Raw genomic sequence first — 24,373 nt, forward strand, 5'->3', positions numbered from 1 at the left:
AAAAAAAAATTATTTTCCGAAAAAAAATTTAAAATAGAAAATAAAAATAAAAATACAACTTCTTAAACATTTTTTTTTTCAAAATAAAAATTTTACTATTTTTTAAAAAAAAAATTAAAATTAAAAAAAAAAAAAAAGTTCGGATTCGGATTGATAACGGATTTAATCCGATCCGATCCGGATCCGGATCCGTATTGAATTACCGGATTCGGATTATCGGATTCGGATCCGGATTTTTCGGATCGGATCGGATCCGGTCCATTGACAGGCCTAGACGAGAGGAATCAAGAATCCTAATTCAATTTACAAAATAAACTATTTAGACCATTTTTATAAAATATCCTACTAAAATATCAATTTAATGATTGCTTTCTCAGAATTGTCGGTCCAGAATTAGAAATGGATCTAGTACTTAGAATTATCACATTTAAAAGTTAATTTTTCTTTTCTTTTTTTGGTAACAAAGTTATTTTTTCACAAGGATGCTTTAAATACACTAGCGATTTCTCTTATTGATACACTATTGGTCTGTACCTGTAGTTGAAATGTATAAAAATATCCAGTTCAAAAAGAAAGAGTAGTGATTTTCACTCTTTGTTTCGACAAATTTACTTCATTTTTTGTCTTTTGGTGAAATTATTGTGTGTAATTTTTCATTTAAAAAATAAATAAATGTGAATCCCATTAAAAAAAAAAAACAACTTGTATAAGGGTGCATTCTTGTGAACTTAATTAATTTTGACTTATTTCAGTATTTTGTATTTTTTGTTTAGTTTTTTGTTGTAATTTTTGAGATTAATCGTTTGTCTCGACAAGAGGAATCGGAAAAGTATAAAAATATGGACCGATATTGAAAAAAATTCAAATAAGACGCCGGTCAAATTTCGACTAAACTTATTTATTTGACCGGCGTCTAATTTGAATTTTTTTCAACATTGGTCTATATTTTTATACTTTTTCTATTCCTCTCGTCGAGACGAATGATTAATCCAAAAAATTACGACGAAAAGCTAAAAAAAATTACAAAAAGTATAAAATACTGAAATAAGTAAAAAATAATTAAGTTCACAAGAATGCACCCTGAACACACGATAGTCTGTTTTTTTTTTCCGGGTTAATCAGAAAAATCAGTACACGGGACTCGGGAGCATTTCGATGTAAGGACTCTTTAGTGTGAAAAATTATATTCATATGCATGAGTCATGACAGCATGAGAAACATATAATCCCATAGACATACACATGTATTCAAGTAGTACTACTTAATACTTATTGAAGAGACTGGCATGACTGACATGTAAAGTAGGAAGCGTGTATAAGAAGTCTCAAGAATAATCCAGTTGATTGATAGGTTTTTGCTTTTCATACAATTAATCAGGATTCGATTTTTGGAGTGAAACATCAAAAAAATAATTTTTTATTACTTTCTAGTTATTGAGAGATTATTAGGTACTCCCGGTGTATACACCCTCCTCTTACATAAAATGTGAGACCTGCAGGTGGATCTTACGTGGCCCCACATTTTATGTGACAGGATGGTGTGTATACCGGGAGTACCTAATAATTTTCCCTAGTTATGGCGTGGATGCTTGCTTTTTATTGAACCGGAGATGAAATTGTCGACTCTGATGTTTGGGTTATCCAAACCTCATTTCAAATTTGGTTGTCCATTACTATTAAATCATATACTAAAAAATAAAAGGATATGAAAGTAAAAAATAAATAAAATTAAGATTACATTAATTACAGTTTATTTCTGTTGCCCAAGTCCGAGGTCTGGTGGGACATAGACTCCGTTCCCGAAACTTTCTTAAAAAATAAGTATTTATTTTGCCACTTTTCATTCAAAAATAAGAAGGGTCATTCCAAAAAATCCAAATAAAAAGTTCATTTCATATTTTCAAACTCAAAAATAATGTAAATGAAAAAAAAATTCAATTTTTTTTGCACCGTATTAAAGATCTCAATAAAATCTATCAAATAAGATTCACAGTGATAGAGAAATTATTTGCGTAAACACATGATTTTTGAGCTTAAAGTTGCCTTATACAAAAAATAAGACTGTTGTTATGATAATGGGTGTCGGCGGAGGGAAATTGTACCGACGGCCGGGCCGGGCCGTCTCCTGTCTTCGGACGGCTGATTTGAGCCGTCCAAAAATTCTAAAAAAAAAAACCGAGGGAGCTGGCGTGGGAATCAACGGCATCCGAGGTGTGTAGGGTGCTTGATCAAACACACTACATGGAAAAGGAGTGCTCGGATCAAGTACCCTACACACCTCGGATGCCGTTGATTCCCACTTTGGCCCCCTCGTTTTTTTTTTTAGAATTTTTGGACGGCTCAGATCGGCCGTCCGGTGACCGTCCCGGCACGGCCGCCGGTACGATTTTCCTCCCCGGCCGATCGGTACCTATATAAATTCTTGCAAAATAAGTATCAACCTTCTTATTTTCCCGGAACAAGCCTTCTTATTACACAAAAAATAAGTTCTTAGGCTCCGTTCCGGAACAAAAAATAAGTCCTTATTTTTTAAGATGACAATTTCAAGCTAAAAAATTATGGACTTAGTAAAATCTAAAAATATGCATTATGGATCTTGTTTGGAAAATCTCGATGAGATCTTTTATACGATGCAAAAAAATTGAAAAATTATTTTTCATTTATTTTATTTTTGAGTTTGAAAATTTGAAATAAGCTGCTTATTTTTTAAGAAAATTTCTGGAACGGAGCCTTGTGTTTTTGGAACACAATCTTACCCCTAAATCGATTCTAATTAAGGTGCGCATAAGCAGGCTTGATTATCCTTATTCTTGACCGTCGAAAAAAATAAAAAGATAAAGTGTGCAAGTTGCTTTCGCCGAGAATTTTTTTTCAATAATTCTACATCTGCACTCAAATACATACCCAAATAATTTGTATGGACCCCGTACACCCATATGAACAGTGGATGTGTATTTTGAGTGTGTATTGGGAGTGGAGTTAAATATTCCCTCCGTTCCATAATATTTATCCGGTCTGAAAAACGGAGACGTAAACATAATACAATTTTTGTAAGAAAAGTTGAAAAAAATTTTAACAATTTAATAGATCTTGACGAGTTCTTTTAACTTATAAAAAAATTTTGAATTTTTTCTTCAAAAAAATACATTATTTTATAGTCCTCATCTTGCGAACCGAACAAATATTATGGGACGAAAGAAGTATTACACGGCAGTAAACATTTGGCCGCCAACCCATCAATCCATCATTACTTTTTTGAAAAATAGTACTCCTACTGTACTCCACTTGAGTAATTTTCTTGTAGGATAACAAAAAAAAAACTGCGTGTAGACAGCACAGCTAGCTTTCACTTTAGCAAGGAAGGTATTTAGGCTAGTCTCGAAAAACTTCTTAAAAAATAAATATTTATTTTGTCATTTATCATTTAAAAATAAAAAGGGTCATTTTACAAAATTTAAATAAAAAGTTCATTTCACATTTTCAAACTCAAAAATAATGTAAATGAAAAAAAAATTCAATTTTTTTTGCACCATATTAAATATCTCAATGAGATCTATTAAACAAGATCCATAGTGGTAGAAAAATTATTTGCATAAACACATGATTTTTGAGCTTGAAGTTACCTTATACAAAAAATAAGATTGTTGCTATGATAATGGGCGCCGACGGAGGAAAATCGTACCAGCGGCCCTGCCTGGCCGTCTCCGACCACCGGACGGCCAATCCGAGCCATCCAAAAATTCTAAAAACAAAAATCGAGAGGGCTGACGCTGGAATCGAAGACATCCGAGATATGTATGGTGCTTTATTCGAGCACCCCTTATCCGTGTATATATGATCAAGCAGCCTACGCGGAAAAGGGGTGCTCGGATCAAGCACTTTACACACCTCGGATGCCGTTGATTCCCTTTAAGGCCCACTTGTTTTTTTTTTTGGAATTTTTGGACGTCTCGGATTGGCCGTCCGGTAGCCGGAAACGGCCCGGCAAGGCCGTTGGTACGATTTTCCTCCCCGGCCGGTCGGCACCTACATAAATTCTTCTAAAATAAATACCAGACTTCTTATTTTTTGGAACAAGCCTTCTTATTAAAAAAAAATAAGTTTTTATTGTGTTTCTGGAACAGTCTTAATCTTCTTGGATCAGCAAGCTCAAGTGGCCGGCAGTAAACTATTTCCCTCATCAAAAGCTGCGGAGGGAGGGGGGCTGCTGTCCCCTTGGGGACAGCAGCATGCTGCTGCACCCCATTTTGGGGCCCACCCCGGTCTCGCTATAATAATCTGAATCGTTCACTTTATAGAGCTCGTCGAGTAGAACAATTATGAAAAAAATCAGCTTAATTGGATATCAATAAGTACCTGATCGGAACCTTTTTATCTCAAAAAGAATGGATCCGAAACACCGGATCAAATCCACTCTAACCCATGGACTGAGAGTTATATGAGCTCCGATCAAGTACTTAATGATATCCAATTAAGTTAATTTTTTGTATAATTGTTCTACTCGACGAGCTCTACAAAGTGAACGATTTAGATCATTGGAGCAAGATCGACGTGGGCCCAAAATTGGGACAGCAGCCCCCCGCGTCCAAAAGCTGCATTCCTGTTGAGTTTGATGCAACTGGACCTCCTTTATGGTCCTCCTACAACTGTCGTGCCCCTTTAAAACTCAATGATATACGAGGTAATTAAGGACATTTTATTGTCTTTCCTGCATGCAAATTTACGTTCCATTTTTCTTACTGTGACCTAGAAGCTTTCCTTTTCTGGCGATGGCCGGAATTCATTTATTTTTTCTTGTTAGATGCGGTGGTGGTTAAGTACAATGACTTTGTTGATCCGACTTGAAGCAAGTCTCTATGGATGCACTGCTGAGCACATAAGCTTAATTCAAGTTGATTCGTAATCCTGTAGCTGCCACGCGATGCCCCAATATCTGCTAATGAACTTTTTTTTGTTGGTACCCGTATCAAAACGGAAGCAGCGCCTGCTGACTCCTAACAGAGTGATATTTAGTTTTAGAGGAACTAATGTTGTTTGAATCATGCGTATATGTGCCTCTCTGTGTACAACAATATCCAACACATTATATAATGATACAGAGAAGCTAAAAACTAGAAAAGAATAATAATACAATATTCCTATGCTATGATTAATGATCTTAAATCAATCAGTTGGATTTTGCTCTAACAAAAACTGCGTTGTTTTTATGAGAAGAGGACCAGAAGTTTTTGCCTGCCTCAATACTGCATCGTTTTGATGGTGTGGGTAGGGGCTGTTCGCATGAGATCTCTTGTACGACTCCCTCTCGACCGTTGATCTCGCAAATCAACGTCGTTTTTGAGCAAGAAGTGCTCGGTTCATCTCAACCATTGATTTGCGAGATCAATCGTTTTGGAGCAAAAAATGCTCGGCCCATCTCAACCGTTGATTTGCGAGATCAACGGCCTAGAAGGGTGGAACAAGCGTCTGTCCGAAAGGAAGGGGGTCGGGCACTGGATCTGAACTCGTCCCAACAAGGTAGCAGATAGCAGAGCCCCCGATTCCTTAATTTGATGCATGCGATCGACTGATGGGTGCAATAAACAGAAAACCAGAAATATCTGTAAGCAATTTGCCAACTTTTGTTTAATGGTGGATCGGATCGGATCGAATCGGACATTTAAATAGATCCTCGGGTTGATATTTCAGGGGATTTGTCCGCATCCAGCTTCATAAACCGGTCAACGGATCGGGTAAAATTATACAACATTATCGTGCCCTGGACGTGGGACTTGTTCGTCAAACAGATTAAACTGACGTTAGCCAATACCAGCTCGCCGTCGAAACCTCGCCGGCGACGAAATACACGCTCTCTTCTACTCCTCGTCGAATAGATTGAATTGCGCCTAGATTTTCCTCCTAGCAATGGACACTCCAGTGAACTCCTTCAATCCTTACAAACATTTGAAAGAACAGTTACGATCTCTCACTCTCTAGCTTCTTCTCTTTTCACTTCTTTCTCTGTCATTGTATCTCTACAATTTCACTGATACTTGTAACAATTTGTTAGATTTGTGAGCAACTTGACAGGATCTTCAATGCTTGAAATAATTGCTCTTGCGACTGCTGTACCTGTAAGTTTTGCACGAGTTTGATTTTTCCATCCATGATTTGGTCCTGTTTGGTTATGCAAATGAAATTATTAAACCCTAGAATTAACTACTAATTCATAATCAGTTGAGTGTTGTATATATCACTTTATTTGCACATTGATCCCTCAATTTCCTTGTTTGTTTTGGCTATTTCAGGTTCTGATTCTACTGAGACGTTGTTTCTGCTCCAATGGCATGCGAGGTGAGATACACTGATGATTGTGTTGAATATTTCCGCAGTATATTTATTTTCAAAACTTTCCTAAATGGAAATTGGTTTTGCTAATCTATCCTTGTATTGGGATTGTTCCTGAACTTTTGCGGACCCTGTACGAGTAAGCACTTGTTAGGATCACTTCCGAAAATTAAAAGAAAAAGAGAATGGGGGAGAAATTGATCTCTTCGATGGGATGGAACCTCCAACTAGATCACTTCGATGGGATAGAACCTCCAACTAGATCACTTCGATGGGACCTAACCTCCGAAGCCTTTAGGCAATTGTGATATTATTGTTGCATAATGAGCCATACGACATCTACATTTTTATGGACTTCTAAAAAAAAGGAAATGCAGTCGAATGACATAATTGACGTATATGATATCCTAGACTCAAGCAACCTAAATCATGCATTGGTAGAAATAAAGTAAAATAAATAAAGCAACTAAATAAGAATCCTATCAGCACTCTGCAACTGTTTAAGCTTGATGGCATTTAATTCGCATTGTGAACATTTAGGAACGACACCATTCACAAAGGTTTAGTAATTAAATGATGGTTATACTTTAGAATATGGATAACTGGAGCTGTTATCTTCTTCCTATATGATAAGATCAAAATGAGCATTTCCTTGACTGTGTTGCTGGCCATGGCCACATGGTAGTTTTAAACTTGCAGAACAGAAGAATGGGCCGTGCCGACTAAAAGGGCTGAAACTTCTTTACAATAAAAATAAACCTCCCTACAAGTCGTTAGTGAAACCCGTTACGTGTTCCAGGTTGGCTGCTGAAATTTTGAGATTCTGTGTTTTTAGTTATGCGGCTTACGCTCATTTGGATCTTCAAAGTGTTCTAATATTTATCTTTTGTGCTTTTTCTTGGAAATGGGCAAGGGAATGCTAACGATGTGCCTGTTTTCTATTTTGTTTGTTTGTGTTGTCTCTTCAGATGGAAATGCCACGAAGATTTCAAGCAAAAAGAACGATGATGTTATAGTTGGTGTCTGGAGTTTGAGAGCTTACATGGCAGCAATGCTTTTAGATTTTCTATTGATCATTCTTCCTTTGCTTCTATTCTTCACTGTAAGTGTTTGGAAATTGTGAGTTGAGGCCTTCGACTGCGATGTTTTCCGAATTGTTTAGATTATTACCTTGAGTTGTCCTTGGTGAAAAGATTGCAGTGAAGCTTCATGTGAGGTTTTGGTTTCTGTGTTGGATAATACGTTGATGTTTTACCTTGGGTGCTTTTGGAGTTTCGGTGATGCTGTAGTTCTTCCTTGTTATTCAAATACACACTAGTTGGGGTATGATGCCTTCAATATCATTAAATTTAGTCAATCATCGTGATAAAATAGCCATGAAGCTTCTTGTGAGTTTTTTTTTTCTTAGTTGTTAGAAAGTACATGTTTTAAGTTGGCTGCTTTTGGTGATATTAAAGTAATTCCATTTTTCTGAAATAACACAAGTCCGGTTAAGCATGGGTTGGTTATTGCTGGTTCCTTGTCACCATCAGCTTAGCTTCTTCTCTTCTCTTGTCTTGCCTCTGTTTATCATTCCTTCATTACCTGAATTTTATAATATTTGTAAAGCTTAATATTTCAGATTTGAAGAATTTTGCAATGTCAGGTTTTATCAGAATGGACTAGTGTAGCTGCAGTTTTTCTGACGTTGCTGCTGATTTTTCTTATTGCAGCTAAAAGGTAAGATCAGGAAGTCTAGTGATATCTAATTTTGATTTTTTTTTTTTTTTGTGATGTACTTTGTAGCTATCTTCGTCATGTTGCACTAATTATCGAGTATGAAAGCAAAATTCAAATTTCATGCATTGAGTCATCGACTTAAATTTACTTACTTCCTTGAAAACAGATATGGAGCTTCTATTTATTTGGAGGATGGGGTTGATTCTCTCAGATCAAATATCTCTTCATACAGGGTTTCTATAGTATGTAGTCTGTCTGATGAGTGTATGGTCATCCTTTCAGTCTATCTAGCTAAACTCTATTTTTCCTTGTATTTTTCTGCTTTTATCTCACATGGAGACTGCTGCAGATGGTTGTAACATGCTTGTGCATTTTAGCTGTTGACTTCAGAATATTTCCTAGAAGATATGCAAAAACTGAGACTTATGGTACTAGTTTGGTAAGATCCATCATCCTGTATAAATGCTGATCACTTTTTTTTTTTTTAACAATTGAAAGCAGATTTTCTTCTTGGTCCTTTTTTACGAAGTAAGTAGACTTGTTTTGGTCTTATTGTGTGGTTTCATGCATTTCAACCCTCTCTACCAGTCTTTCTCTTCATGTTGTCAAACCTCTTTGTATCACATACTACCTCTTCTATCCAGAGAAACCTTTAAATGCACGTTGTACGAATTTGTTCCACTTGTGAAACCTTTAAATGCATGGTTTTACATTTGCTCCACTTTTAATTTAAAGCCCTTAGCTTGGTAATCTTTGTAACTCTCTTATCCTGAACAATTGCAAAATTAGGCACTTTACTGGTGCTCATGGTTGTAGAACATCCTGTAAGGTATATAAGCCCACATAACTCCCAGATGGCCAAAACTATAACCAGGTTACGATTAGATATTTATACACTTGCTACATAGGATAACACATCATCAAGGGGTCAGTGGTTCCACCACCCCAGCTGCTTTAATGATGTAGTCTCGAGGAGTGGCCCAAATAACAGCTATATTGTCTGCTTTGCTGCGGCTCATGGATTTGTGACATTACATTACCACTAAGGTATTTACCTTGCACGTATATTGCTCAAGAACTTTCTCTAGCCCAAGAAATATCTCTAATCATAGTTAACATATCCACAGCAGCCCTTCAAACCCCATTTGTTTTGTTCCATCGTAAATGATCTCTACTTGATTGTGGTGATCCCTTTTTTTTGTTATCCTACAGGAAAATTACTCTTGTAAACTTTCCGTGCCTTGATCTACATGTTGTTGGATACTGATGAATGTTCGCCATGTCTTTATTCATTTCCTGTTGAGATAAAGCTTTTGTTTGACCTTTCTCATATACTGGTAATGACTGTTTTTCTTAGAATTGTTAGATTTTTTAGTATTTTTACTTGACCACATATGATTCATCTGTTTTGTTAGCAGTTCGTCTCCTTGTACGAATAAAGAGTAGTCTAGTGTTCTTGGTAGTTATGGAAAACTTGTTGGTACTTGCTTTATGTGTTTGTGATGGATGGACTTTGAAAACTGGACCAATGAAATAACTTTTTTTCCTGACTGCTTCAGATGGATCTAGGAGTAGGCTCATTTGTGTTAGCAAATTCATTAGTTTCACGACAAGCTCGAGGCTTCCCAATGTTGTGAGTCATTTATTTACTATCCTACATTTCTATTCAAGTTATTGTCTTTTCTTCACTTAGAAAATTAGAGTAGAAAACATAATCTTTTGTAAGAAGAATTTATGCATTGGAACGTCGACACTGCTGGCATATAATTCATAGACCTTGGTTAGTTGTATAAATGTAAATGTAAACGTTGAAATATAGGTTAGGGAATTCAATTCATCTAAGTTTTGTTCTAGAAAAGTAATTCTTGATATGCACAAAAGTTTCACAAACCAAGATTGTACTCAACCAAGTAACATGCCAATAAAATATAGCGAGGCACCTAAATAAACATCATTAAACCATTTCAATTGGACAAGTAATGCAAATTACTGCATTGCATACGAGGTGTGGTTATTGATCAAGATGTCATCTCTCCTTTTGGCATCCATTGTTTAACTTGATATCTAGTTATCTCGAAACAATTGTGAAAAGAAGTCTTGTTCTTATTTTGTATTTATCTATTACTTATTAGTTGGCTAGGAAATGCTTAACATGTGAGGTGACAATGTCCAAACTAATGTTTTTACTAACTCACTGTACTTGAGCGTCACATCCTGTGATTGTTTTTTTTCTTTATCATTGTGAGGTTCTTGGTTGCCCTCCTCAGGAAATGGAAAAATGCACTTCAATCTAGTAGTCCGCTTGTTGTTCTAGGGATTGCTCGACTTCTTTCCACAGCAGGTGTAGACTATCAGGTAAAATTATTCTTGGGTTGTCTATGGTCATCAATCATATGCTATATTAGAATTGCTGTGTGTAAACAAACAATTGGCAATGAAGTTCATCTGTTGGTAAAAAGCTGATTTTAGTTGTATGCTATTTGGGCTGGTGGTGGTCTATTAAATCACCAATTCCTATTTGTGTATTGGCAAACATTGCCCTTGCTCAAATTTGGGAAAGAATTTGGGCTTTCCCCTGGATAAATTAAGTAATTTCCTAGGTAAATAAAGCAGCTTTTGCATCTCACCATCTTGAATTATTTGCACCATTACGAATGTGACACCAGACCTTTGGCATATCAAATAATTTGTCCTGGATTGTCCATTTTATGCAGCATGACACAGATTTATTAAGTAGTTTCATATTTCTGTTGGCAAGGTAATAGCTTCATATTTTAATTGATAAGAGTAATAAAGGACATACATGCATGAAGATCATGTCGCCGTTGCTTGGTATGTGTTACTCTATTTTAGGTTAAACATGTCATTTTTGTCTATGACTCTATGTAGGTCCATGTGGGCGAATATGGGGTGCACTGGAACTTCTTTTTCACACTTGCTGCTGTATCAATCCTATCATCAATAATTAACATTCCTCCAAAATATTCTGGAATTCTTGGTTCACTGATTGTTGTAGGTATACTTTCTTTTGCTTACTTTTATTAGTTAGAAACCTATTTTCTTTTTTCTTTTATTTTTACTAAGTTTCTTGTTTGGTTTCAATTTTTTAGGCTACCAAGTTTGCTTGATCAATGGTTTAAATGTCTATTTGCTTTCTAACGAAAGCGGAACAGACATCATTAGCCAAAACAAGGAAGGAATTTTCAGCATATTTGGTGAGGAATGCTTAGATTATTGGAATATTTTTTTTCATGAACTTTATTGTCTGGTCTTTCAATAGGATTATGATGATCCGTTGATTGCTCATTTTATCGGGATGGAATCTTTTCTTAGAGTACCTTTTCCCGGTCTAATAAATTGGCAAGCGGGTGCAATTAGAAAGTAGTGTCTAAAATATTTCGGTTAAGAGTGAGCTTGTATCAAGTTACTGATTTTTGTTCCCACACTTGATACTGGCCAAAAAATTCATGTTCTTTCTTCTCAGGATATTGGGGTATGTATCTTGTTGGAGTCCAATTGGGAAGCTATCTTTTCTTCGGAAACTCTAACCAAGTGTTGAGATCCAACAATTGGGCGAAAGTTAGAGTTGGGATTCTCTCTCTTCTGTTTTGGTATGTCTTTATTGTTGTGCTGTTTTGTCATCTCAGTGTCATCTGCTCTGTTTGTAGTTGATTTACCATTTGATTCATTCTGAATGGTGCAGGTTGTTGACTGTGATACTAGACAGGAAGGTCGAAAAAGTTTCACGTAGGACGGTAAGAAACGTAGGGTATATGCCCCATTTACTTAAGAGATAAATTGAACTTCTTGTGAACAATGTTGTTCATTAACATAAAGGGATAATTCGTGCTCTTTTTAATACATTAACTTCTGAAGACTAATGGAAAATTCTTTTGCAGTGCAATGTTGCTTATGTTACTTTTGTACTGGCTCAAAATCTTCAGGTTATCCTAATTTTCCTTTTCTTTTGCAACTAACTTATACCTTTGATGGTTTTCTACATGCGATATTGTTCTGTAGTCAGCATATAGTATCATTGTGTTCCACTACTTTTAAAAGTATTGTGTAGCTAAAGTTGACCTAAAAGTATGTTTTTGCTTATGCTAACTTGCATTATTAGTTTCAATGATGCATTATGTTTGCTTACCTGGACTTCAATCTGACCGATTTGGTCTGCTTTCCTTTTGCGACACATCAACTCTTTAGTTTTCATGTTATATATACATTGGATTGTTGTGTTTCCTTGGTGTTTGTGTATTACGCGTATTTTATTATTTGAATCTCGGGCATTCAATTACTCATCAATCACTCAATTGACAGAGGTTCATAAGATGTTGGTTTTTTAATCTTTTTTTCTGATGGGAAAGCTTTGATGGTTTTAATGAACCTGTTCTGACGAGGCGAATACGAAGACATGACAATGGCCACATGGGGCTATAAGGAAGTAGGAAGTTTAGTTTGGGGAGAAACTAAACTTGCAGTATTGTTTGCATGACGTGAGCCCATTCAGATTGTAATCAGCATTTCCACACATCATACCAAGCTTTTACCCTCTTTAAGAAAGTGATACGGTGTTGGTTAAATTGTTAGGAAGTAGTCTACATGAAATGGATGGTGAAGTTGCTGCTTCGCATGATGATTAAGCAAGATCTCTGTTTTTTGAAGAATTATTAGACACCTGTAATAAACGTGATATCAGACATAAACTTCTCTTGCCTTGCCATCTTGATATCGAAACTTATCTTCACCTGTAAAGAACGTTCTCCATGTAAATCAAAGATAGTACTGTAATGGTTGAGGAGTGTTCTTCATTGTTTTAAACTATTGATAGGCATTCATCTCCTGATATCTCGCGATTTTGCAGGTTTTAGCAATCTTAATGCTGTCTGATTACATACCTGGACACAAGATTTCTGTGCTGGAAGAAGCATTCAACCAGAATCTACTGGCTTCATTTCTTCTGGTGAAAGATACATTTCTCTTTTCTTTTCTTTTTTTGTTCACAAGAGTAGTGCTCTACAACGCAAGTATATATGACCATATTTGCAATTAAAAATTCCACTTGCATGCCATTCTGGATGGGTATTTTGTTAGGATTCATGTTTGCAGCTCATTTCCCTATTTTAGCATTTGTGAATACTTTTCAACCTCTCTGGAGCTAAGATGGCAAACTAATAGTCATTCACAACTATTCATGCAGGCAAATGTGCTCACAGGAGTGGTAAACTTGTTTATTGAGACCTTGTTTGCTTCATCAGCCTCAGCTCTCGCTGTCTTGGTTGTTTATGCATTTGTTCTGTTCCTTCTTGTTGGTTTAGCAAACTTTTATGGCATTAAGTCGAAATTTTGGTGAACTGCGCCTTGTATCTAGTTGTATCAAACTTTCATTTTGATCTATAAAATTCCAGATATCTGGTGACTCTTGTTGATTAGTTGTTTCAACTGTATGCTTAAAATAATCAATGGAAACCATTTTCCACATTTATATTTCTACTGTGCTTGTATCCATGTGCTTGTCATTCAGCAATGCTGCTGATGGAAGATCTCAGCCCTAAAGCGAGTTAGGTAAGATATGCAATCTCTGCCCCTGTTTTGCAGTTACTTGGGACCTGAAAAACATGCTAAGAAAATGCATGCTGTTTTCCCAGACCTTCAGTTGTTTTATTGGACATTCAACATCACTCAGTGGCCAAGATCTGGCCAGCACCCCAATTGACTTGTACATGCTCTTGCATGGAGTGTGTTATCGTTCCTCTAGAAATTTGTGCATGCTATTGTCATTGTTTTTCCTACAACAAATTCAAGTTCCAAACACATCCTAAATGTACTCATGCAGCAAATATACATGTTTTCTTTGTGTTATTTTTGTGAAAAGGGTGCATGGGGTTCTTTTCGGTGGCTTTCTTACTGTATAGATTACCAGTTGCACAGAGGAAAGGAAGCTGAAGCTACTAGCCATGAGGTACTTGGGAAGCCAAAAACAGCCTGAAGATAAAAGAAAAATGGGAGAAATTTTGGAGTTTGGTATGTGTAAGTGGATGATTGCTAGTAATATGTACTTCTCGAACTTGGGGAAGCTGTTTGTCACATGGATTCCTCTTCATGGTCTCTGACAGCTTGGTCTATGGTCCAAGGTCGACAAGCCCTCTCTCATCATTTTCCCAGTGTTCCTAGATTGTTTCCTTCTAAAATTTCAATATAATTCACACATAAAATCGCCTCGACGAAACTACAATGAACAAAAATGATGACAAAATTTGGAAAGTTCGGAACATATTTACCGAAATCATGACAAAAAGTAGTGGCTTATCGAGAGCCGATCTTACCCATAACTCTTAAACATCACCTATCAACACAAAAATTAGCCCATTGTCTTTAGCTAGGAGCAAGTTGCCGCCGAAGCCAAGCATCCGTCGCCGCCGTCGAATAGTTTTAGATCACCATAATACATATTGCATACACAGCACAAAGCATGTGTGAAATTATATTGATCTGATCAAAACATCAATTAATTCACGTAAAAAAAAAAACAAGCGATCATTTGAAATGCCAAAAGAAGTGACGATAAGGAGATAAGAAATGGGACCTTTGTGTTGAACGGATTGACGCTGGTTGGGAGGGGTACGTTTCCCTACAGTCTGGCCCACGAAGACGATGAGGGGGAGTTTTCCGCAAGATCGAGGAGATGTTGGATATGGATTTGGCGGCGACGGAGCGGTACTCAGAGGGGGTGAGGTGGCTATTGATCATCTCGATCGCCAAGGAGGTGGTGGTGTGCTACTCCATTTGTTAAAGAGGAACGGATTGGTTTCAAACATTGCCCCAGGTAAAATTAAACATTTTTTATGGAAATGTATGCTTTGGAGGAGGGCAAGAAGGTAATTTCACATACCAACTCACTTAGGCAATTGCTGACTAGGGAGTTTTTGTATTGTGTATGAATGTGTTTAAAGGGTCCATTATGAAAATGTATGCATGATATAGTTCATGTTAAAGATGTGTGGGACTGTTTGCTGGAACGATGGAAAGGGGTTGGGGAACAGAAGGAGATGTGGGCGGCAATAGAGTGTAATATTATCTGGATGGTTTGGAAGTGTCGTAACGATATGGTTTTCAATAACAAGAAATGGCGTCCGGATGCAGTATGTCAATTAGCGATTTCAGATGCAAGGGATTTTTTGGAGGCTAATAAGGAGCCCAATAGGACTAGTGGTGTATCGCAAGTAAGTCCAGAGGGTGTGGTGAACAAGTGGAAGAAGCCGTGTCAGGGCTGGGTGAAGATAAACTTTGACGGTGGGTTGGACACTCGGGCTAAAATTGGTGGATTGGGGATGGTGGTTCCGGGTTCGGGACTCGGATGGCTCATTTTGAGCTGCCAGCAGGGGCGGATTCAATTAAGGTACAGACGGGTCACGCCACCCACCTGAAATTAACGGGATTTCTTTTGTGTGAACCCAAAAATAAGTAATATTTATTAAAATACCCGAAATATGGTTAAATGGAAGCATTGTTTGAGATTCGGTAGCGTCTTTCTACTTTTTGTTTTTAACGTTTACGTGGTTTGGGAAAAAGAAAAAAAAAAAAGCTTCCTCTAAATGTAGCTGCTGGAAATTGAACCCTATTTTCTTATGACTTTAGGTAATAGTACTACCACAATTCCAACATAACGAATGCAACCTATTTCACCAATAAGAGTATAAGAGTAATAAATTATCAAGTACAAATACAGAAAACACCAATCTATTTTTATTTTTGGTTCTCGTTATATTATTTCACGCTCTTGTTATATTGGATTGTGAGAATCTTTATACTCCCTCCCTCTGTCCCTAAATAAATATTCGGCACGCAAATTAGGTTTTTTAAAAGATGCATTTTTTTATTAATTTTTTTTTAATATTTTTCACAACTTGAAAGAACTCATTGATATCTATAGATTTTTGAAAAAATTTTAACGAATAATATGCATCTTTTTAGAGAGTTAGGTTTGCGGTCCGGACATTTATTTAGGGACGGATGGAGTAAAATTTATACTCGAAAAGTAACCCATCAGTGCGAAATTCCTGGATCCGCCACCAGCTGCCAAGACTATTCACTTAGAGCATGGCGTGGATCCTTTGGTTCTTGAGGCAATGGCAGCTACGGAAAGTCTGTTTTGGCTTCTCGAGGATTCAGCTGGAAGGGGATTCTCAGCAGGTTATCTCCTTGATTCAGAAGAACGAGGAGGTGAACTCGGGGTTCGGAGTGATTATTTCGGATATTGGTAAATGCAGGCAGTCATTTGAAGCAATGAAGGTCAGTTTTGAGAGGCGAAGTGAGAATTGTGTGGCCAAGAATGCGATGAGAGGGAGCGGAGTTCATACGTGGGAATTTTGTCCTCCCTCGTGGTGGTTATCTCCTCTTGGACCCGGGGTGCTGTAATGCACCCCGCACCACACGTGTAGTGCGGTCAATCCAACCATCCATCTCGGCAATGGATGGCTCAGATTTTGTTCTAAACAATAGATGGGTAGGCTTTGTAAGAGTTCGGATTAAATTCGAACCGTCCATGTCAAGATAGATGGCCGAATTAACCGCACTATGCGTGTAGTGCGACGGGTGCACTATAGCCCCTCGGCCCCCTCCCATTCCCTCCTCTCCAAGGACATGCAACTTCCTCTTGATGTAACAGTTGGTTTTTTCTCCTGATCTATGGAAATTTTCCTAACTTTTGACCCAAAAAAAAAACCAACATTGCTAATTTAATGAGAATCACATTCTCTCTATTTTCTTTCTCTCCCCGCCCATCGCTATCCAATTACATATATTACCAACTCTATCTATTTTTCTCTACTAAAAATGAATTTTTTAATATTGATCATTGTGGACCTCAACATTATTAAGGTTACCAATCCCTTAAGGCCCCATTTGATAAACGGATTGAAGGTTAGGATTGGATTGCCAAGGTGATGATATTAATAATATTTTGTATGGTTTTCAAAATTAGCCCGGATTGGTAGTTCCATAGGATGAACAATCCGGCCCATAGAGGGTATTAGCAATACTCCTTGGGACTTGATATTCGTAATCCAATCTCAACATTTTCTCATTACCAATCCCTTATCATTACCAATTTCTTCTATCAATCCAATCACATCATCTAATTTCATATCAAACAAACATAATATTAATAATCATATCATCTAATCACATCTCAAACAAACACACTCATTATCAATCTCTTCTCATTAACAATCCATTCTCATTAACAATCTCATATCCTTACAAGTAGGAAAACCCAAAGCTCAACAAAAGAACACTCTTATATTTTGCCCATGACTCTCACTACTCTCATATCAAACGGGTCATAAATGAATACCAAAAGTAACAACCCCTTAAATTGAATAACCAAACGCGTTGAAACTTTTGGTTATCCAATTTATGCCATTAGGTACACCTAAGTAACACCAACTATATTATCCAAACTGTCTAAATCTCACTTAAATAAAGATGAAAACCCAAAGGAGCCCTGCATTCCCAAATCCCAATTGTTTTTCTTCTAGAAAGAGAAGACCCGGTTTCATTGTTCATTTTCAGTTTCGGTTTTCCGGAACACTTTCCAAAAATTACTTCGTGGAATACATATAGCACTCATGGTTTCCTCATAATTTGAAGTTTTGCTGAACCGAATATGATATTCCAAAACATGAAAATACCTTCATATTGCTTTCTTAAAATTGGAGATTTTAAAAAGAAAATTCTGAACATGGCAATGGGAAACATAGTCTGAAAACAAAAGAAACTATACTGTGCCAAACCACTGAAGTAATCTTGGTTTTCCAGAAAATTTATACATGAGGAGTTTTATGTTCTTAGAGTCTTGCTATTGTAGACCAGATGAGATTCCAACTTTAGACACTTAATGGTGGTCATGCTCTAAATTCCAGGACAGAATTCGTGGGGGTTAGTATGGTATCCTCTCCGTTAACTTGAGGGTCCTGCTTTTTAGAGATTGTAAAGATATCAGTTGCATAAAAAAACAAAGCTCATCGGATATTAGTTGATGTGGCTTCGGAAAACATTTAATGCTAAGAAAAATAAATTCCAGTCCGGTGTCACAATTGCTTTCCTCAACACAAATGCATTCTGAAGATTTATCAAACGAGATCCCATCAATGTGATTTTTGAAGAGGCTAATTTTCTTGACGATCTTGAAAAAGTCAAATGGTTCCGATCATCATAGTAGATGTGGGAGCGGTCCAAAAAAGCCTAACGGGCCAGTTTACTGTCTGCTCAAGAACAACGGGATCATTTTTTCAGCAACATTAAGTACCAAGGCTTGTGTCACAATTCTGCGACTATGGAGGCAGTGAATTGGGCCATTGATCCCTCATTTTCAGCAACTCTATGAGAAATTTCAGCAATTGCATTTGCACCCAAAATGTATGCAGAGAGGCACATATACGGATGGTTCAAACTACATTAGTTCCTCTATAACTAAAGATCACTCCGTTAGCAGTCAGTAGGCGCTGCCTCCGTTTTGATTTGGGTACCAACAAAAAAAAGTTCATTAGCAGATATTGGAGCATGGCAGCTACAGGATTACGAATCAACTTGAATTAAGCTTTTGCACTCAGCAGTGCATCCATAGAGACTTGCTTCAAGTCGGACAAAGTCATTGTACTTAACCACCGCATCTAACAAGAAAAAATAAATGAATTCCATCACCAGAAAAGGAAATCTTCTAGGTCACAGTAAGAAAAATGGAACGTAAATTTGCATGCAGGAAAGACAATAAATGTCCTTACCTCGTATATCATTGAGTGTTGAAGGGGCATGAAAGTTGTAGGAGGACCATAAAGGAGGTCCAGTCGCATCAAACTCAACAGGCAGCTTTTGATGAGGAAAATAGTTTACTGCCACTTGACTAATCCCAGACAGATGATAAAGATGCAAAACACCATCGGTGCTCGAACCGTATCCACCAGCTTTCACTTTAGCAAGGAAGGTATTTACTCTTGGATCAGCAACCATATCATCTGTTATGGTTAAAGATGAAAGTAAACATGTATTAATTCTTGCATGTACGCACCAACACCGTAACATGGTATTTCACGTAACAACTTCACATTAGCCGCTTCTCAATTACAAATTTCTTCACAAAATTACGTGATTCTTAATCTACAAGATCAGAGATAAAGAGAGATCTGTAGACTTATAAGAGCAACAAAGATTGTACAACTACATGCTCATATTACCTTTGCTAGTGAGTATGTAATAATAATACCATATTCAAAATACAATTCCATGGAAGAATTAGACCCACTATCCAATGATGCCTGGAATAAAATTTAAACTGTTTAATGCAGCAAATTGTGAAGCTTTGTTACCTGAAGAATCCTCATGTACGCACTTCAAAGAATTGAGCACATAGCCCAAACATCTGTCATATTCAGGCATCATGCCTGCCACAGAGAGAATGATATCGTCTTAGACGCCCTTATAATGTATGGCCATAACAGCTTAGAACTAAATGTATACTTGCTCAAAAAACAAGTATCTCAAATTCTCAATAAACAAGAGTTGTATGGGGATTGGGGAGGTACACTTAATTTGAGCCCTCCTAAATGAGGGAAAGCAGGGGGAAAACCCTCTCTGACGAGAGTGCTGCTATTTCCTTCTCTTTTTTCTTTCTTTTGGCAAAAAGGGCATCAAGCCATATATGGGGAAAAATATACGAGAGTTTGTTACATGTCCAACAACAAAAACAAGAAAAACGTAATGAGAAAGCAACAGATTCAAAACATAGATCCATTTGTCTACAGTCTTCACATAGATCCCTCTAATCGCGTGAACAAACAATTCCTCTCACCATATTCTCCATAAACCATACCCACAAACACTACCATTCACACGGAATCAGTTGATTGACCAGCATACAAATTACCCCATAAACCCGGGGGGGGGGGGGGGGGGGGGGGGGGGGGTACCGCTACGGTATGGGGACGGGTTACATGTACCCAGTCTTACCCCCCGCAAGGGGAGAGGCTGTTTGAGCCGCTAGAACCCGTGACCACTAGGGCAACCTTACTGTTGCACAAGGGACGCCTTCAGCACCTTACACCATCTCCACATATTCGTATCTTGCCCTTTTTACAGATAATCGTAGCCTGCATATTGCACCTTAGCCCGTGTTTTGGATCTCAACTAATTCAACTATATCCCTTTTTTGGTTCTCTTAACTGATTGATGAATTGTTCACTGTTCCATATACTGTTATTGTTTTTTGAAATCTTTCAGCAATTAAACTGTTTCGCTCACACAATAACATGGAAACCCCTCCTTTGCTTGTTCAATTTGGTATATCCTAATTTCTTGCATAGTATGCAACAACATAAAAGATATTTGAAGATGGAGCCCCCTTGTGCGCAAGAAAAGAAAATCATTATAGGTCTTTTTGAAGAACTCAATGCGGACTGCCTTTCACCTAAAAATTGTACGTTTTCACAAAGGCAAAGAACATCAGTGGAACTGCCCAAACGAGTCTTCCTGACAAAATACAGGTTTCTCATATAAATGATGCAAGAAATAAGAATAGGATTCTTTTGTTATTTGACAGTATCTTGAAGAGTCCGATCCTGCTTATCTCTCACATGACATAATTTTCACTAGACACTATTTTCCTTATCAGTCGACCTCCTCGCAGTGGTTTTATTATTTGCCTCATCTATTTTCCTCATCAGTCGACAAATGCATATATTTGCGAATATATGCATATAGGAGTACACATACATGTATATATACCTATTTAGAGAGAGAGAGAGAGAGAGAGAGAGAACACCACTAGAATATGAGTTATACGAAGAAGTACAATTGGGAATGGTCACTGGAATTCTTGGCAGTTCATAGGGGATAATAAAGCCAAGGCAGTTCTCTTGTCCGCCATAATCTTTGCTGATTTCACAAAGCAGCTTAAGCTCCTCATTCATGCAATTGTATGAAAATATTTTCTTTTTCACCCGGATGAACAAGAGACCAGGATCCATTCTATCAAATGCTAGCAGACAACCAAAAGAAAGAGACGTAGACAATTTCTCAACTACAATGCGCCTAGGGGTAGACCATTCACCACGATCATAATCCTTCAGAATCCACAATGACAATTCAGAATCTCCAGTAACCCGAGTATATACAAGCTGGTCTCCAAACTCCCCCAAATACCTGCAGCTGCAACGACCACTAGAATACATCTCCGAACCCCTCATCTTCTTAATACAACAGCATAACCCATTCTCATCCAAATAGTTCTCATCAACCGGGATGCTCATCAACGATATGGAAATGGTTTTGGCATGAATATTGTATGCAATAATGCCAGAAGGTTCCAATAACCAATGCAAAGCACCCTCATAGAAGATGGACTGCCCCAACAGAACATAATCGTCCCTGACATTGGACGGGAGCTGGTGAAAAGTTGTCTCCCAAACAGACGGTGAGAGTGAAGAGTAGGCATCGACCCGTACGCTATTACCGGGTGCATGATCAGTTACCTCCACAATGGTGAAGTAGGGATTGGTGCAATAAGGGTTAAAAGAAAATCCAAACACCATAAACCGTTCAGCCACATTTTCGAGAAAATAAGAGGATCCAACAGAGACCCTCTCACCTACGGTAGGGTTATACACCTCATAGTGAGGAGTTGGCTTCGAAGAGTATAAGAGTAGTAGACCACTGGAAGAGTTCAATATAGCAAGTGTGTCATCAACTACACCATGCGATTGCATACCCGCTTGTGAGACTTTGCCGGCGGAGACGTCATGGGAGAGATTGGACGGGATGGCAGTGAAAACAAAGCTACTATGGCTTCTTTGATGGAAGAATCCCAAAAGAGAGACATCTCTGGCCTGATATCGCTGCAGGATTGGTACTTCTGAAAAGCATTTCAGCGACCCAACGGAGATGCACTTTAACTCACGCTCAGCAGTGCATCCATATAGACAAGCTTCAAGTAGCATAATGTCATTATACCTATACACTGTATCTGATAAGCCAAAAAGAAAAATGCATTTTGTCAAAACAGGGTGGAAAGACTGTGCACTCCAAGAACTAGACGTAATTGGTCTCACCACGAAGTCCACGAATTGAGAAAGGGGCATTAAAGTTGTAGAAGGACCATATAGGTGGTCCGGTCGCATCCAAATAAGGTGGAGGGAAATATCTTCCTGCCACTTGCGAAATGCAAGACTGCTCATAGAGATGAAAAAGATTGTCATCGTTCCAACTTCGTCTAACATGTTCCGCTCTTCTCTCTAACCTTTCCTTGAACTTAGGAACTGTGCCAAAAGGCCCTGGTGTAAGAGCTAAAGAAAACGAAGCTAAAATGTCAGATGCAGAATTCCTTCAGGACAATCAGACAAAATTACCAAGAGTAGTCAAACAAGATACATCAGCTACATCTACATATGAGAAAAACGTCCAACTCAAACACAGATGAGCATAATTAAGCATTCCTTATAAGAGACATAAAATTCTCCGCTTCAAATACAATTTTCCGGCAAAATCAATAATGCGAAAGATCTAGCAGACATGAAAGGAAACAAAATAATATTTTAAGACATGGCACAAGTACACTGGTAACTATAGATATCGCAGTTAGGGTGCATGGTGCAGTTTAGTTACCTGGAGCATCCGGAAGCAATTTTTTGAGAGCGCAAAAGAGGTATGCAAAATAACGGGAACGCTTCTCTGTATGAGAGAGAGAGAGAGAGAGAGAGAGAGAGAGAGAGGGAAAAATTAGACACAAGTATTATTCTTGCACATGGTTACATCACTTATAAATTTATAATGATGAAAGGGGAAGACAGGAAGCCATTTTGATGGACCTACATAGTCTTAACCATGGATGGAAAGGGAAACCTTGCTTGAGCAACAAATACAAATTAATGCTGAGTTATTAGAACTATAGAACTGAAAAACAGAACACAATAAGTCTGATTCGACTTACTTTTTTTCTTTGATTTAACTTTGGGAATAGATGGGGTAATATTCTGAAGTTCATAAGGAATTATGAACCCAAGGCAATTCTCTCTCCCTCCGTATTCTTTAACGATTTTACAGAGCTCCTTAAGCTCCCCGCTAATGCAACTATACGAGAAAATGTCACTTCCCACCACGAGGTACAAGAGACGAGGCTCCGTCCTAGCAAATGCCAACATACGTCCCAAATAAAGAGACCTGGGCAACTTATCAACAACAATGTCACCAGTGGGCAACCACACACCATCGAAATAATCGGTGAGAGTCCACATTGTCAATCTTGAATTATCAGTGACCCGAACGTATACAAGCTTGTCTCCAGATTCCCCCAAGTACCTGCAACTGCAACAACCATTTGAATACAACCCAGCATTCTTCATCTTCTTAACACAACTGCACACCCCATCCCCATCCACGTATTTCTCATCGCCTGGAATGGTCACCAACGAGAAGGAAACCGATTTGGTACTAATATTGTATGCAACGACGCCAGAAGGTTCCAACAACCAATGTAAAGCTCCTCTGTAAAACACGGAAGGACCAGACAGCGCGAAGTACTTGTCTCGAACAAACTCTGGGAGCGCATGATGGGTTGTCACCCAAGAAGCAGATCGACGCGAGCGCAAGGAAGAAGAACAAGTGTAGGAACAAACCCGTATAGGCATCGGGCCAACAATATCAGACACTTGAACGATAGTAAAGCAGGGATCGTCACGATACGGATCAAAAGCGAAACCGAACACCAGAAAACGTAGGGAAACAGATCGAAAATTGAAAGCCAATCTGACGTGGAACTTATCGTGCGTGATTGGGTTGTGAACGAGGTAGCGTGGGGTGGGCTTTGTCCAGTAGAGTAGAATAAGGCCATTAGAAGAGTTGATTAGACCGACGGTGTTACCTTGTACTTCGCTGCGGTAGGGCTTGAGATGGGTTTGTCGGAGGTGGCCGGTGGAGGCGCCGGGAGGGAAGTTGGAGGGGATTGGTGAGAAGACGAAGGCGGTGATGTTTTTCTGGTAGAAGAAACCAACGACCGGAGGTGAGGGAGAGGGTTTGACGGTGGCGTCGGTCATCGACTCGTCAGGTTCCGTTCTCTTTTCCGCCATTGACAATTCTTTTCGACCCCTAAAAGGTTCGCAACGCGCCATCGTCAATTCTTTTTGAGCCCCAAAATAAAATGGTGGCTACTGAAGAACATTTCCCTGGAGCGAGTTCTTATTAATACGAGTGGGGCTCCGGTGGGTTGGTTTGTGTTGATTGTTGAACAAAAATGCTAGAATCACACGCATTCACACAATCCATGTACACACCCACGTACA

General features: G+C 38.1%; 2 protein-coding genes across 6 annotated transcripts; one reads left to right on the forward strand and one right to left on the reverse strand.

Moving 5' to 3' along the window:
• The first annotated feature begins 5,692 nt into the window (after positions 1-5,692).
• LOC131307333 (uncharacterized protein At4g17910) lies at positions 5,693-13,530 on the forward strand. Of its 3 annotated transcripts, XM_058333796.1 has the most exons (16): positions 5,693-5,953; positions 6,049-6,112; positions 6,287-6,332; positions 7,295-7,428; positions 7,972-8,045; positions 8,212-8,287; positions 8,395-8,484; positions 9,605-9,678; positions 10,313-10,400; positions 10,935-11,061; positions 11,156-11,260; positions 11,530-11,656; positions 11,749-11,800; positions 11,945-11,989; positions 12,910-13,008; positions 13,246-13,530. In XM_058333796.1, exons 1-16 carry the CDS (start codon positions 5,904-5,906, stop codon positions 13,396-13,398), a joined length of 1,404 nt encoding a protein of 467 aa, XP_058189779.1. In that variant the 5' UTR covers positions 5,693-5,903; the 3' UTR covers positions 13,399-13,530. The 3 variants fall into 3 exon arrangements, with proteins under 3 accessions (XP_058189779.1, XP_058189780.1, XP_058189781.1); XM_058333797.1 differs by lacking the exon at positions 11,156-11,260; XM_058333798.1 differs by lacking the exons at positions 5,693-5,953; positions 6,049-6,112; positions 6,287-6,332 and adding an exon at positions 6,982-7,125.
• Positions 13,531-18,129: 4,599 nt separating this feature from the next.
• LOC131307332 (uncharacterized) lies at positions 18,130-24,373 on the reverse strand. 3 transcript variants are annotated; one of them, XM_058333794.1, is made up of 7 exons: positions 23,026-24,373; positions 22,701-22,766; positions 22,148-22,354; positions 20,893-22,062; positions 19,412-19,486; positions 18,830-19,060; positions 18,130-18,718 (listed from the first exon to the last, which is right to left on the reverse strand). In XM_058333794.1, exons 1-7 carry the CDS (start codon positions 24,200-24,202, stop codon positions 18,624-18,626), a joined length of 3,021 nt encoding a protein of 1,006 aa, XP_058189777.1. In that variant the 5' UTR covers positions 24,203-24,373; the 3' UTR covers positions 18,130-18,623. The 3 variants fall into 3 exon arrangements, with proteins under 3 accessions (XP_058189777.1, XP_058189778.1, XP_058189776.1); XM_058333793.1 differs by having other exon boundaries at positions 18,131-18,718; positions 22,148-22,381; XM_058333795.1 differs by lacking the exon at positions 22,701-22,766.

Source organism: Rhododendron vialii, chromosome 11a (genome assembly GCF_030253575.1).
Source record: "Rhododendron vialii isolate Sample 1 chromosome 11a, ASM3025357v1".
Taxonomy (NCBI): domain Eukaryota; kingdom Viridiplantae; phylum Streptophyta; class Magnoliopsida; order Ericales; family Ericaceae; genus Rhododendron; species Rhododendron vialii.

Coding starts and splice junctions, on each gene's coding strand:
- LOC131307332 (XM_058333793.1), bottom strand. CDS start 24,202: ATGGCGCGTTGCGAACCTTTTAGGGGTCGAAAAGAATTGTCAATGGCG. Junction 22,382..22,700: donor ATTGCTTCCGGATGCTCCAG/GTAACTAAACTG, acceptor CGTTTTCTTTAG/CTCTTACACCAGGGCCTTTT. Junction 22,063..22,147: donor CTCAATTCGTGGACTTCGTG/GTGAGACCAATT, acceptor TTGGCTTATCAG/ATACAGTGTATAGGTATAAT.
- LOC131307333 (XM_058333796.1), top strand. CDS start 5,904: ATGGACACTCCAGTGAACTCCTTCAATCCTTACAAACATTTGAAAGAA. Junction 11,261..11,529: donor AGGAATTTTCAGCATATTTG/GTGAGGAATGCT, acceptor CTTTCTTCTCAG/GATATTGGGGTATGTATCTT. Junction 11,657..11,748: donor ATTCTCTCTCTTCTGTTTTG/GTATGTCTTTAT, acceptor TGAATGGTGCAG/GTTGTTGACTGTGATACTAG.